This window comes from Mugil cephalus, chromosome 2 (genome assembly GCF_022458985.1).
Source record: "Mugil cephalus isolate CIBA_MC_2020 chromosome 2, CIBA_Mcephalus_1.1, whole genome shotgun sequence".
Taxonomy (NCBI): Eukaryota; Metazoa; Chordata; class Actinopteri; order Mugiliformes; family Mugilidae; genus Mugil; species Mugil cephalus.
This window is the reverse complement of record NC_061771.1, coordinates 12758079-12772273: the sequence shown is the minus strand read 5'-3', so window position 1 is coordinate 12772273 and position 14195 is coordinate 12758079. Positions and strand designations below refer to the sequence as shown.

Here is a 14195-nt window from a genome sequence, read left to right as displayed (position 1 = left end):
GCCGGCCGGAGGAAGATGAGGGGTGTTAAGAGACGGAAACAGCTGGTGAGAAGCCCAAAGGATATTAATCTGAGGGGGGAGACAGGATGGCAGCAGAGGAGGCTGTCTAATAAAGCATGGTATTAGAGCGGCAAAGGTGTGTGTGTCTGCCTTCCTTGAGGATTACTGGTGAGCCAGAAAAAAAAAAGTCCATCTGGCTACTGCAAAATTTTTAAAAAACTTTCCACATCTCATGCTTAATTTTGAGCACATTTTTATTCCACAGTTTATAGTCGCTAAGAAATCAGCGCTTGCTGCCTCTGCTTCAACCGACAAACCCAGCAGGGCAATTTTAAAGTTTTACAACCCTTCACACACTAAAAGATGGGGATTTTTTGAAAATTAGATAAAATAAAGCGATCCAAATTTTCTCTGCGCAATTAAAGTTCCGGTTAAAAGGCAGAGGAGGAGGATGGGCGGGGAAGCTGGGCGGCATCAGTCGCACAGACAGTAATGACGGCGCCACTGCTGTTTAACAATCAAAGATGGGAGGCGGGGGCTCGCGAGGAAGTCTCTCCTCGAAAAATACAGGTGTTTGGTACAATCAAAGCTCAGCTTGCAGAAATGACTGGGTTTGAAGTTGAAAGGGGAGGCGGGAGGAGAGGGGGGCCTCTGTGGTGAGTGAGTGCCTGAATGAGGGGGAAAAAAAAAATGACTCAGAAGATGACTGTGGGCCGGTCGCTCCTCCGGGATTTTGAATAATTAACAAGGATAAGGAAGTTGACTACTAGGTGCTTACTGTTTACTTTGTTTGTATATTTTTGTTGCCTGTGGAGGGGAAGTGGGGCTTTAGCCAAGCTCTCTGGAGGCTGGCGTGTTGGCAGGAGGATTTGTCTGGGACACCGGTGTGGTTCCCGTGGGACTAGAGGCAAGTCAATCCAGCCACAGGCCAGTGAACTAGAATCAGTACCTTATTTATATGGTGGGAATCTGGGTTTACAAAACACGCGTCCTTTAAGGAAAGCCCCAAGTTGTGAACACAGAAATAAACTCGCACACAAACTGTGGGCTCAAGATTTCACACTGCTGTAAATTCCTGTGACCTTTAAGGGAAGAAGGACAAAGTCTGCAAAAACTAGTTCCTGACAAATTACTGTAATTAAAAATACAACAGAGACTAACAAGCAATGAAAAGGGGCGTGTAGAATATTTTGTGGAACATACTTTTCTCTTTCTTTTTTTTTTTTTTTTTGCAAGACTTATAAACAATATAAACAGCACCAGGAGTTTACTTAGCACAATTAATCGATTGACGTGCCATACCACGTTTGTTTCATCAAAAAGACTAAAGTGTAAAAGGAAAAGTTACTTTAAAACCAGGCAAAAACCCTCCTCAGATTCAACCTGAACACCGAGTCATCGCCGGCTTAGAGTGAGATCTGAAATAAAATATATATATAAATATTTAAAACAACAGTGAGTCAGAGATACTGATGTGATTTAACCCATGAGCTCGCACTCTGCTAAATCTGATGCAACAGAAATTAAGTAGTATTAAGAAAATACCTCTGCACCCAGTAGGCTAGTCCTACGACAAATCAAAGCAAAAATTAAAGTGACGCATGCTTCTCAACAAATATCTTCTTTCACAGTCATTTTGCTGTCAGCATCAATTACGACAGGCGCACAAAGGCAGAATCTAAACCTCTCGCTTCTCGGCAACGGCAGCCGGTTTGTTATAAACACAATGAGCTCCATGGCACTCGGGTGAAGTGTGTGACTGGTGCGTATGACGAGGTTGTTATCACTCTGTCCATCACCATGTGAAGCCCATCCAGACGATCATCACCAGGCATAATCGATTCAACCTCAAGACTGAAACTTGGTAAAAAATATTTTGGACAGTTTTCTTAGCAGGTTTGTTGTTACAGCCTTTAAAGGAATAAATGGCGACAGGTTGCGTTTTAATAAGAGATGGATCCTGGTTTTGGTACAGGAAGCTCCAGGTTGGAAACGGTTAAACAACTAAAGTAAAATTGTCAACTGGTAGATAGACATTTGACATATACACAGAGACAAACCTCCTACCTCTATGTTTTTCCTAAAATGTAAAAATAAATAAGTAAATAAATTAAATTTAAATGAATATTATGGTTCATACTGAAGCTGGGAAAGAGAAATATAAGAGAAATTTACTTGTTTGTCTTTTGTCTTTTATATCCCTATAATACTGTTTCACTGCATAAAAAAAATCACCCAAAATGTAAAAATCACATAGTTTGTGCATTTTTCTATCCACGCGTGGTGAGACAATAATAAAAACCTAATTTCAGTAAGAACGGGCCCTGCGTGATTCCGTCTCAGAAAACTGTCACGCGACAGTTGTGGAACGTTACATCTTCATGCTCACACTTTACAGACTGCACCGCATTCCTCGTCTTTTCTGACTCTGAAATCATGAATGCTGTTGAGACGTAAAGCTGGAAGGTGCTGCAGCCACACAGAACCGCACTAAAAGTCTCTGGGATTTTGTTGGATGAATGACAAAAAGCAAATGTCAGCACGTCAGGAGAAGCTTCTTACCAAGATTGTTTAAGGAACCACAAATATTTTCAAGCGCGCAGGTCACATAAATAAGAAGTAAGCAGTGACAGAAATAAAATTCTGTCAAACAAGCTATCTAAACACATTTAAATCATTAGGAGAATTTGTAAGCCCCCACTTGACATTGCACTGTAATTAAATGTTATTAAGCCGTCTTCTTTTGATTGTGCTGCATTGTATTCATGAGGAAATATGCCTGACTCTTTAAACTTGTCTGTAAACACCATTTAAACGTGGTGTGTGGTCCGCAGTTCAGTGGCCTGAGATCTTCTGCATGTGCATCATACAATAATATATGATTCCGATTTTAATTATACTTTGCTGGCAACAAATTAGGCTTTACACATTGTCTAGGTGCTATTATTCAAGCAGTTCTTTCAGAATAAAAGCTTTAATGCGAAATGTTGTTACAGCTTTTGGTCAAATAATGAGCTCATTGGAAAAACACTTCCTGATTGGTGTGATCATTATTCATGACTTTAAGGTAAGCGTCGGTCTGACATGTAGCCTTGTGCCAAATCAGGATTTTGTCGATATTTACGAAATCGGCCCGTGCTTCCAGCACATGACAGTTCAAAGTCAGCGTTTGTAAAGTGGAGCTACAGAGAAAGAGGAGCAGAGATGGTAGGAAGTCACTTCCCGCCGGCTTGTCTGTGGTCTGTGTTTGTCAGTTCATTTGAAGCCGCTCCACAGACATGCTGTGACAGGAAAGGAATTAACTCAGCAAGGAGACAAAAAATATATCTATATATATATATATAAAGAGCCTCAAAGGCTAGAGATGATCAAAACTATTAGGCGTGTGATGCACATTCAAAGATGCCACTAACCTTTGACATGTTACATGGAATTCAACATTTATCACATACTGTAAAGCCTTTGTAGGTGTTTGATCGACGCGTTAAACGCCGCTCATGCTGACGTGAGTCACTTACACTCTTTCTAGGAATAAAAACCGTTGCACACAGGAATAAGAAAGAAAGTCGCCCGGATTTGGTTCTCGTGTTTTAACCCTGGACCAAACCAAGGTGATGGCTGTTCACGCTCACAGGATGTCAGCTACCTGATTCAGTCTGCAGTCACTCAGCGGACCACGCTGATGCACCAGAGCTTTAAAACTGTGCGACTTAAGACCTCACTAATCTTCAATACCTTAGTCGTATTCAGGTCAAGTATTAACCTGTGCGTGTTTTTGAAAGGAATAGTTTCTACGCATCATATTATTCAGCTAATGCACCATTCATGCACAATCTAGCTCATTTTCTATTTCAAACTAAATTTTTTTCTTTTTACCAGGGTTTTTCTATAGTTTTTTTAAATTTTTTTTTGTGTTGTTCTTAATTCTTAGACTTATGTGTTTGTTCATTGCCTCAAATACCAGGACAAACCCCTGTTGTTTGTTAGCATATGGATGCTGATTCTAAGAAAGCGTGGGATTAAAACCCAAATATGCACTAAAAGCCCCAGAATTTAATTTAATCTTAATACAAGTGGGAAACAAAGCAGAGCAAATGTCAAATATATAGTCTGATTTTGCCAAATGAATGCGCTCATTAAATGTAGTGTTTTTAAATTGTGTAATTAATATTGTAAATGTAGTGTATTTATCTGGTTACTGCACACAGAATAATCTGTTGATCTTTTTTTTTTGCAGTATGATGCTGTTATAGAAATACAGTTTTTGTTACCAAATTAGCTTTATTCATCAAGTATATGAGTGCACACATTCATGGAGTTAGTTCTTTGCATTTAACCCGTCCAAGTAAACACAACCGGAGCAGTGGGCAGCCACGCAAAGCTCGGCCGTGTTTTAAATGTTTGCTCAATGAGATTTCAGAGATGAGATGTAGCCATTTAACTACAAAATACTCCGATGCACTGCAGACAGATAAATGAATAAAAAAGGGTCCGACTGCTACAACAATAAGCTCTGCACTGAAAATTATTATGCCGATAAAGTCACATTAGCAGAACTTAACTTGACTAACTTAACTAATATGTGTTTTAGGTGGTGTAAATAAACCGGTTAGTCACTAATTCTCACAAGGGTTATAAAACCATCTCTAAAAGATTTCTGAATCCACAAATCCACTGTCAGACAGACTTTGAACAAGTAGACGAGATTTAAGACGACTTACCTTCCACAGGAGTGGGCGACAAACGAAGTATCACGCCAAAAGCAAAAAGCACGATAGAGGTCACAAAGGAACGCGCTTCTAAGCAGCTAAAGGCCTCTCTCATGTTGTTTAACCCTAATGTTCATGAACACACCACCCGGACAAAACTGAACAACCACAGTAGGCAAAGACAAAGACGCCGCTCTCCAAAAAAAAGAACATTTCTGCCCATCTGCCGTTTGCTAAACATCATGGGGACAAGCCAGAAGATTATTAGGAGAGGGTCTTGTTGACAGATGAGACCAGTGTACAATTGTTTGGTTTAAAGGAGAGGATCATGTCTGGAGACTAAACAACACTGCATTCCAGCATCAGAGCCTCGTCCCATCCATGAAACATGAGGATGGTAATGGAAATCACCACTGATGGACCAGTGAACTATAAATTTCAGCAAAGTCTCAAAAAAAAAAAAAAAAAAAATCCTGGACATCTGTCTGTGAATTGAATCTTGAGAGAAACGTGCAGCCCAAGAACACAGGACATTCAACAAAGAAGTGGTTAAAGAAGAGCAAAATGAATGCATTGGAACGGCCAAGTCAATATCCCGACCTTAACCCAATATAAATGTTGTGGAAGGACTTGAAGCAACAGTTCTGCACTGACAAATGAGCTAAAAGTCCTCGTAGCTACTCTAGATGACCGACCAGAAGTTATTGGAAATATTTACCTGTTGCACAATGTGGTCATACACCAAATACCGAAAAAAGGGTTCACTCTCTTTAGCACCTCACACATATGAACAGACTCATTTTCTTCATTAAATGAAACATATTGTAGACGACTGATCAGCAGGTACCATAAGCATTTAGTGGCTGTTATACTTTCTTGAATAAAAAAAAATATATATATAACAAATATTATAATTTCTGTTTAATTAGTTTGATTTAGTTGTCTTTGTGTACTTCGTGGACCTTTGTACTCAATGTGATTTTTATGCAGAAATGTGGAAAACTCTGAGTAAGGCAAATACTTTGAACAGACACCTCCATACACCTTTCTGCTTCAGTTTTACTCCACTGTTTCCAACAAACAGACAACACTTGATCCCCTGTTTTCCCAAAGCAAGTCATTTCCTCACCTCCAGCCGAGGAGGGCGCATCTTCAAAAGGTGGAAAGACGGCGGTGCGGAGGGCGGAGCCTGGAGGAGCTCAAGACGCACAGCCTATCCTGAAGACTGTCACTACTGACAATGCTGCGTACCTGCGCGTCCAGCCGCTGAGACCGCCACACCTGGAGCAACCGCGATGGAGAAAATCCGCTGAAATGCCATGAGGATATTATTTTTTCTGTGCTCACGTTTCAAAGAAGAAGCAGAAGCGGCAGAGCTGCGTCTGTTCCAGAAAGAAAATTAGACAAGGAGCAGCTCCAAACTCACACAGGTAAGTCGGATTTTCTTTTTCTTTTTTTTTTTTTTTTTTTTTTTTAATTTGCTGCCACTGCGTAATATACAACCTCTCGTGTTGTCACTGTCACCAGAAATTACATGATTAATCGTTAAGTAAATCGGAGAGGGGGTTCACATACTCTAAGTCAGGGATAGAGAAGTTATATGTAAACATTTTAATTTCACGTTCAAGTAAAATCTCTGTACAGAACAACATGTCACAACGTAAAAGGACTTATTTCACTTCAGTTGTGTTTAACCTTAAAATTTTATTCGAAAATATTTAGGAAAATAGTTTAAACCCCTAATATGGTTAAAAACAAAAACATGAATGGAATAAAAAACTATAGCCTTGTATGAAAATATTGGAATTAATGTTTTCTGCAGCAAAATATTAAAGAAATTGATCTGCGTGTGGGTCACAGTGTAAGTAAATACTAAAATAAAAATAATTACACATATATTTTTCTTGAAATCATTGTCATTTTTTAAAATAATTAATATTGAACATTAATTCTGGTCAGTATTGCTCTGCCTTTCCTCCCATTACAGAATATTATTTATTACTTTCATTTAAAGTATGTTTCATGTCCTCCTACACATGCCTTCTAACCACTAGAGGAAATAAAAAACATTTTCTAGAAGACACAGCAGTAAATCAATGAGAGAAGGAGGTTTTAAATCAAGATTCAGCACAACATTAATATTCAATAAGCACGCTTACATGCGTTCACATCACATCTCACAGTTTAGTTAGTTTGTACCTAGTTTAATTACTTTTTATTCATTATCTTCACAGGAGAACGGTTCTATTTAAAATGTTGGTTAAAATACATTTCAGAATCTGATTTATTGCCACGTATGCAACACAAGGAATGTGTCTGGTGTTTGGCGCAGTTAACGTAGTACAAAATATGAAACATTATAAAATGTCCAACATATACAAAGAATATATATAGTAGAAACTGAACTGTACAGTGCACAGATGCGCAGAAAAGTAAGTAAACAGGTGTTTACAGTATAAAGTATTAATAAAATAACATCAACCAACACACAACATCTTATTAATAATAATATGGAAGGAAATCTAAATGGATGTGGAGCTAATTCTATTATTGAGTTAATTTATCTATGTACTGTTACATTTTTATGTCAGCGCTACATATTTCTAAACTGATACCTTTTGTACGCAAAAGTAAAACAAATTATGTAAAAGTTGCCTAAAACGTAAAGTATCAAAACTATTGCTCAGCATTTTTGGAGAATTACATATCGGTGAACAAACAGCAGTAAAAAGGGACTGCATTATTTAAAATCTGATCTGACGTGAAACAGCCCGATACTGAGTGAGTGATATTTAATTTGTTTGTGCATTCAAAGATACAACAAGAAAGTTTATGCAGAACAATCGAGCACGACTGTTGTTATAACGTGAAACAAAAACAGTAGACGATAACTCTAAAAAGACGGCAAATTGACTGAGAAATAGTTTTAAAATTGATGTTTCCACTCAGAAGACATAAAACTTTTCTCTTTTAAGGGTCTGTCTCGACATCTGCACCGTAAAATGTGCAGAATGCCTATTGCAGTGTGACTCAGTGTCGCACAGACACTCTTAAATCACTGAGGATGTTAACTGTCATCCATATCTAAACTATCTCTGCGCTTAATCATGCAGTTAGATGAAAAGATTACCAGAGATTAGCATTACATTTTAGCTCCGTGTGATACACAATGCTTCTCTCACGTGTGCACAAGGCAACAGAACCGTCCGCCTCAGGTCATTACAGCCCTTTTTGACACGGTTTTTTACATTAGAGTCATTTCGTCCCGCACACAGCTAATGCTCAAAGACCAGAAACACGTCCGACGCTCATGATGACAGCTGACGTGACCCCTGCCAAACTGGTGTGCTCCACTCCACCATTGACGTATTTCGAGCAGGTTAAAACAAACAACGTTAAATGCTTTTTGTCCCCAGCTACAGTTAACACACAAAGTTTCTGCTCCAAGTCAGGAGTGGGATGAGACGACAGTTATACGTGACCTGTAAACTACTAAGGCAAATCGTCTCTTTTATCACCCCGAACTTGACTAAAAGCTTGAGTGTTTCTGAACATTTAAAAATGTAGGAAAATATTTTTGTTTATGAAATCAGCAGTAGTAGATACGTGGATACTAACAGAACCGTAAATGGAGTTCTTTCCTCCCCGGCGCTCCCTCGTCGGGCCTCCTCTCTATGGCAGACTTGTAAACTGGGGGCCATGTTTGGTCTTGGTCGGGCAGGTTTTATGACCACAGGTCTGTCATTGCTCTATACCATCCTCCTCCTCCTCCAGGTTGCACCCCACACCCCATGCCAGCTGTTTCCCTTAGCGTTCCCAGCACTTCGCCGAATGGGGGAGGACGCCACTGTCTCCATTTGTTTACGGTTATGTCAGCAAGAGCAAGAGTCAAGGGGGGATCCCGCCATGCATTCTCAAAAAATTACAGAGCAGTAGTTCTGGCTCCAGGCCAACGTGAAATAAATCAGCTTGACCTTTAACACTGGACCTTTCATTAGAGGATTCCGGACTAATTGCTTTATGATTTCATTAGGACAAGAAAGCATCTCTGAGTGCTTCGACTGAACCTTTGAGTGCTCCGTGTGGTTTGCTTGTATTTACTAAACCATTTGTGTCAATACATCCCCTCCGCTGAGGGGATCCTTCACTGTCAGACTGACTGACACCACCTTGTCCACGCTCCTCCTGCCTGCAGTACATCTACATAACGGATGCAGGTCTTCCACTGAAGCTTGACCTCTTGTTTCTGGACAACCTGTCGCACTTGTCAGATATCATGTCACTCCACGAGATCTCAAAGCCGAGCCTCTAAAGCTCCAGACGACTTTATTGTTTCCTGCTGTAAAGATAATTGTAGATGTTTGAGGCTGGGGTGGGAAGGAGTGGAAGTCAACAAGATTGTTTGGGGCTAGGACCTTTTTGGAGCCAAGCGTATGCCTTGCCTTGCTGGTAGCTCCTTGTCATAAATTTTCACAGACTTTAACAAGCTTTGTGTCACCTGGAAATAGAGCCCCTCCTCCTGTAAGGGACGGCTGACTGACACTGTTGAGGTGTCCACTCCCAAAGCGTGCATTCCTTTAAGTGTGGTGGGGACAGGATGCTTCTGAGCGTGCGCCCATAATTATATACATATGGTAATTGTTCTCATGTTATTGTTGTTACTCCCGTTCTCATTGAGCTGAATGCCATCAGTCTGCAACTGTTGGAGCTTTGTGCCTGCAGTGTGTAAGGGGCAGGGCAGTTTACGGGCCTCCTTTTGTGACTTGCCTGGAGGGCTGTTGTTGTAAATCATGTGTGATTCATAAAAACTGGTTCTCCTGTCTGCCAGGTTTCATCTCAACCTCAGAGACGTACAAATAGACTTTGGCCCGCAGCCATACCTCCCTGGAACTTCTTCCTTTACCAAACTGCTCTCCTGTCAACACTCCCCTTCGCTCACGTCCCTCCCCCAGCTCACCAGCCTCGCCCCCCCCTTCGCTGCAGCCTCTGCCTGTGCGCGGGGCAGATGATGTTGTTTTCTTTGCGCTTGTCTTTGACTGTCCTCCATGGGAAGTACCTGGCAGCGGATGCATGTGGCAGGCTTCTGTCTGGACACGTCTGTCTCCCCCTCTCTTCTGTCTCCACGGCCACGCAGCGTGAGAACGGCAGTATCCATGGTGACGGAGGAGGTGTGCTTGCAGACAGGCGGAGGATTTAGACCTCTGAAGTTCAAAAACATTAGATCAGCAGAATTTGATTAATTTAATAAGAGTGAAGTGAAGGTTCTTGGTCATCCAGGTCTTTGGAGAACGACATTTTAGCCAGAGAAGGAAGATGGTTTGAAAGAGGAGTAAAGGAAGCAAACTGTGCCTGAAACTGGAAAATCCCTCTGTGAACAGGGGAAGAGGACTGAGATATAATCTGTCGTCGGTTTACAACATCTTCTTGTCTTAACATCTGGAAATGTGAGAAATCTCATTCGAAGACATAACAGTTTGCTTGTGCTTTCTTTCTGCAGGTTTGTAATCCATCCCAACATGTGCTAATCTCCTCAGCGTCACCCACAAGACACTGAACAACTCTCAGAGCAGCTGACATCATCTACCGTCTTGCACCTGCACTAGCTGCCTCACATGGCCCACCCTTACGAGCCCTGGCTAAGGACAGCACCACCTAGTGGTAGCTCGGAGGACATGAACATCCCATCCTGGTGGGACCTTCACCGGGACGTGCAGCCAGGGAGCTGGATAGACCTGCAGACGGGTCAAGGTGTCGGCCTGCCTTCGGTGAGCCCAGGGAGCTCCATGGGGCTGCAGTCTTCCTTAGGGCCCTATGGCTCTGACCCTCAGCTGTGCACCCTGCCCCCAGCTCAGCACGCTCCTGCTTCGCACTCATCCCACCTCTACCCCCAGGACGGCTTTAAGATGGAGCCACTGGGCCCCGAAATGCTGCAACAGGAAACGTTCTCCATGGAAGAACCTCAGGAGACCTCCGTGTCGGCCCGCCCCAAACCCCAGCGCCGCTCCTCGTCCAGAAGTGCGGGCCAAGCCGCGTGCCGCTGCCCCAACTGCGTCCATGCTGAGCAGATGGGCCAGAGTACCGACGACAGCAGGAGGAAGCACATGCACAACTGCCACATCCCCGGCTGCGGCAAAGCCTACGCCAAGACCTCCCACCTGAAGGCTCATCTACGATGGCACAGCGGGGACAGGCCGTTTGTCTGCAACTGGCTCTTCTGCGGCAAGAGGTTCACGCGCTCTGACGAACTGCAGCGTCACCTACAGACTCACACTGGCGCCAAGAAGTTTAGCTGTGCGTTGTGCCCCAGAGTGTTCATGCGCAATGACCACCTGGCCAAGCACATGCGCACACACGAGTCCCCGCCGGGACAGGAGGAGCGGGTGAACGGAGACGGGAGGACGGATAAGGGCTTTGACGCGCCCACGCCTCCTCAGTCCTCCTCAAACGTGTCTGCGTCTGACAGCGCAGAGCCTCCGCTGAAGCTGAAATGTGAGAGCGACCCGTCAATCTCCAGCGTGACAGGGCAGTCCGGCTAACATCAGCCGAAGATAAAAGATATTTTGCAATCGCAGATTCATCATCTCTCCCCTCTCACTCGTAGAGGTGTAGTTTTACAGTAGAATAGAAAGTAGAAAAAGGTTCAGACACACTTTTACTGAAGAAAGCTGGATGTAACAAAAATACACACACCTGTGGTCCTGAGAATTTATCAACTGAGTTTACTCACTGGTAATTGCGATGTGATAGCACGCAGGAAAACAGGAGTTGGACTGATTACGTGCATAATTCTGTAATTCCTAAAAATGAAAGGTGGCGAAGGAGGCAACAGAGCTGGAGCCGCTGCTTGTTGCTGGACTTCTATTGCTGCTAAAGCTACAGCTGCCAGTAGACCAAGAGGCTGGAATGAGTTCATCAGAGGGTGGCTCGTTAGCTTGTTTACAGTGAAAACGATCAAATGTGTTACCGGTGGAGAAAAGTTTAATTTACCAGTTACAAGGAGACATTATGTTTGTGTTTAAGGCTGTCACTGTGTGTGTGTGTGTGTGTAGGCTTCGTAGCCTGTTATAGCACGTGCATTAAGCTATGTGCTTAATATAATATAATATAATATAATATAATATAATATAATATAATATAATATAATATAATATAATATAATATAATAAAATAGTCTTCATCGCTACTGTATGTTGGTGGCCCCTAATACCACATATTAATGATAACAATTATACAATATGAGAATGTGAACAGGTGTTGAAGATGTAAAACAACAAAGGGGAACTCCAAACTAACCTGAAGCTGAGACGATGAGAAGTGATCGGACAAGACGAGGGCAGAGGACGAGCAGAAGAAGTTGGACATGGACAGAAAATGGTGCACTTAATTTGTTTTTTTTTTTTTTTTTTTGGTAATAACAATTTATCAAATCCTGTGTGTAATGTGAAAGATGTCAGTTGTGGTGATGAGTCCACAGAGATTAATCACCCAGTTCTACATTTCTACTTTTAACATTTTTCAGCTCTTTGTCTTGGTTTTCCTGTCCTGAACTTAACTGTTTGTTTCAGCGTCTGCGTTCTCATTAACAATGTTTCCAGCTGAATCCTAGTTACCTTTTTTATCAGAATACGAGATGTAATAAATATCACTGCATCAACTGGATAGTCCTACAATCAGTAGGGACCAATTAGTTGTACACAAATTGAACTCAACAGCGTTCAGATGATGTGTGTGACGATGCTGCTTTTACTCCATCACCCCATAAAGCCAGATCCAAACGATTTGATTGGACTGGAAATTTTTTTGCTGGAGCATAATCAGTCCCAACGAAGAGACTCAAGAACTGTCCCCGCAATAATTTTGTGGGCAGGGAAAGTTTGGACTGTCTTCCAGGCCGGTCGTATCAAGCTGCTTCAGCGTAACTCTCCCTATGAAACCACTGCTGTTCCTCATTAAAACACCATATCTGTGTAATTAGACCACTCTTTGTTAACACGTTCACCATGAATGAGAAAATACAGTTAAATAAATGTGTCAATGCCATATTTACTTTTTCTTCTGCTGCCCCCATGAGTTCAAAATGAATTAATACTCCTCTGATGACCAGAGCAAATTAACACGGAGGTGGAACGGTGAGGGTTCATGAATATTAACTATGCAAATTACAGATTTGCGTACTTCTGATTTGACAAGTTTGACTCTTAAGTACAGATGGAAGGACACAGTACAATCATAGAAACAGAAACATACTTGCCCGCGAAATGCATTCTGGGAAACCTGGATGCACCAAATCCACACTTGTTATGCATCCTCGATAAAACAAACAGAGTAAGAACACATTTGGCATTTTTGGACTGTAACCGGTCAGATGGTCAAGCAGAAGATTGACTGACTATACAGGTTTTTACCTCAATAAGCTGTGTGCCAGCTGCTGGTGCATTCAAGTCTGTAGTGTGTTCATGGTCACTGACTTCATAACTCCTTTGCTGGAGTATTATCATGCAGAGAAAGACTCTGTGAGCAAATGAAATGAAAAGCAATAGAACAACACAAGCAGCGTACATTGTTCAAGCTACTTGTTTTGGTTAGTTAACTTACATAATCAACACTGTATGATCTTTAGTTCTGTAGTGAGCAGTGCGAACAGCTTTACAGGTTCTATTAGGGTTTATGTAAACAGTCACACATTAGGCAGATTTCTACATATTAGGGAGTTACATTATTGGAGGCTCACAATGACTTGTATTTAGAAAATAAGTAATGGATGATGAGTGCTTAAACAATAGTCAATGACTGTACATTGACATTATTATTATTATTATTGATCTTCTTATGGACAATTTTTAAGTTGTTGCTTTAGTAAATGTTTTAGTTGTGGAGAGTGTAATAAAATAAGTATAAAAACCTTTTAATAAGTTAAATATCATGATGTAATAACTTGTATTTAATCTTTTATTGTCCTTAATTAAATAAAAATACATATATGCTGTGTCCATGTCTGACTTTTATTTATGTGCTTAATAACATAGGTCAAAAAAACACTTTCAAAATTATAAACTGATGTTGCGGGACCTATAAGGTATTATTATTATTATTTATTATTATTATTATTATGTTTCTCTTTATTATGAGATAGTTGCAATGGTTGGCAATTCCAGTAAATCCATTGTAATTGCAATTGCTAGCAGTAATTAAGTTCTCTTCTTTGGGGGTTATAACCTGATGATTAAAGATTAAAAGATAAAAACCGAAATCCCTTATGACGTCTGTGCTTCAACTTTATGAGACGTTGTGTTCAGGGACAAAATGCTGAATTTAGCAGCTACGGAGTGCAGAAAGCAGTGCGGCAACGTCAGCATTATCTGAAAGAATATGGCAGCTTAGACCTAGTTAATTGCCACTAAAGTTGTAATTATTTTCGACTGAATTCCGACTAAACGATCCGTGGTTCCGGAGTTTACAATTTTCAAATTACAATTTACCTGTGAA

General features: G+C 41.3%; 1 protein-coding gene across 1 annotated transcript; it reads left to right on the top strand.

The window, feature by feature from the left end:
• Positions 1-5957: 5957 nt before the first annotated feature.
• Positions 5958-13701, top strand: LOC125004697 (transcription factor Sp6-like). The gene is made up of 2 exons (XM_047579530.1): positions 5958-6139; positions 10207-13701. Exon 2 carries the CDS (start codon positions 10322-10324, stop codon positions 11243-11245), a length of 924 nt encoding a protein of 307 aa, XP_047435486.1. The 5' UTR covers positions 5958-6139; positions 10207-10321; the 3' UTR covers positions 11246-13701.
• The last annotated feature ends 494 nt before the right edge of the window (positions 13702-14195 follow it).

Coding starts and splice junctions, on each gene's coding strand:
- LOC125004697 (XM_047579530.1), top strand. CDS start 10,322: ATGGCCCACCCTTACGAGCCCTGGCTAAGGACAGCACCACCTAGTGGT.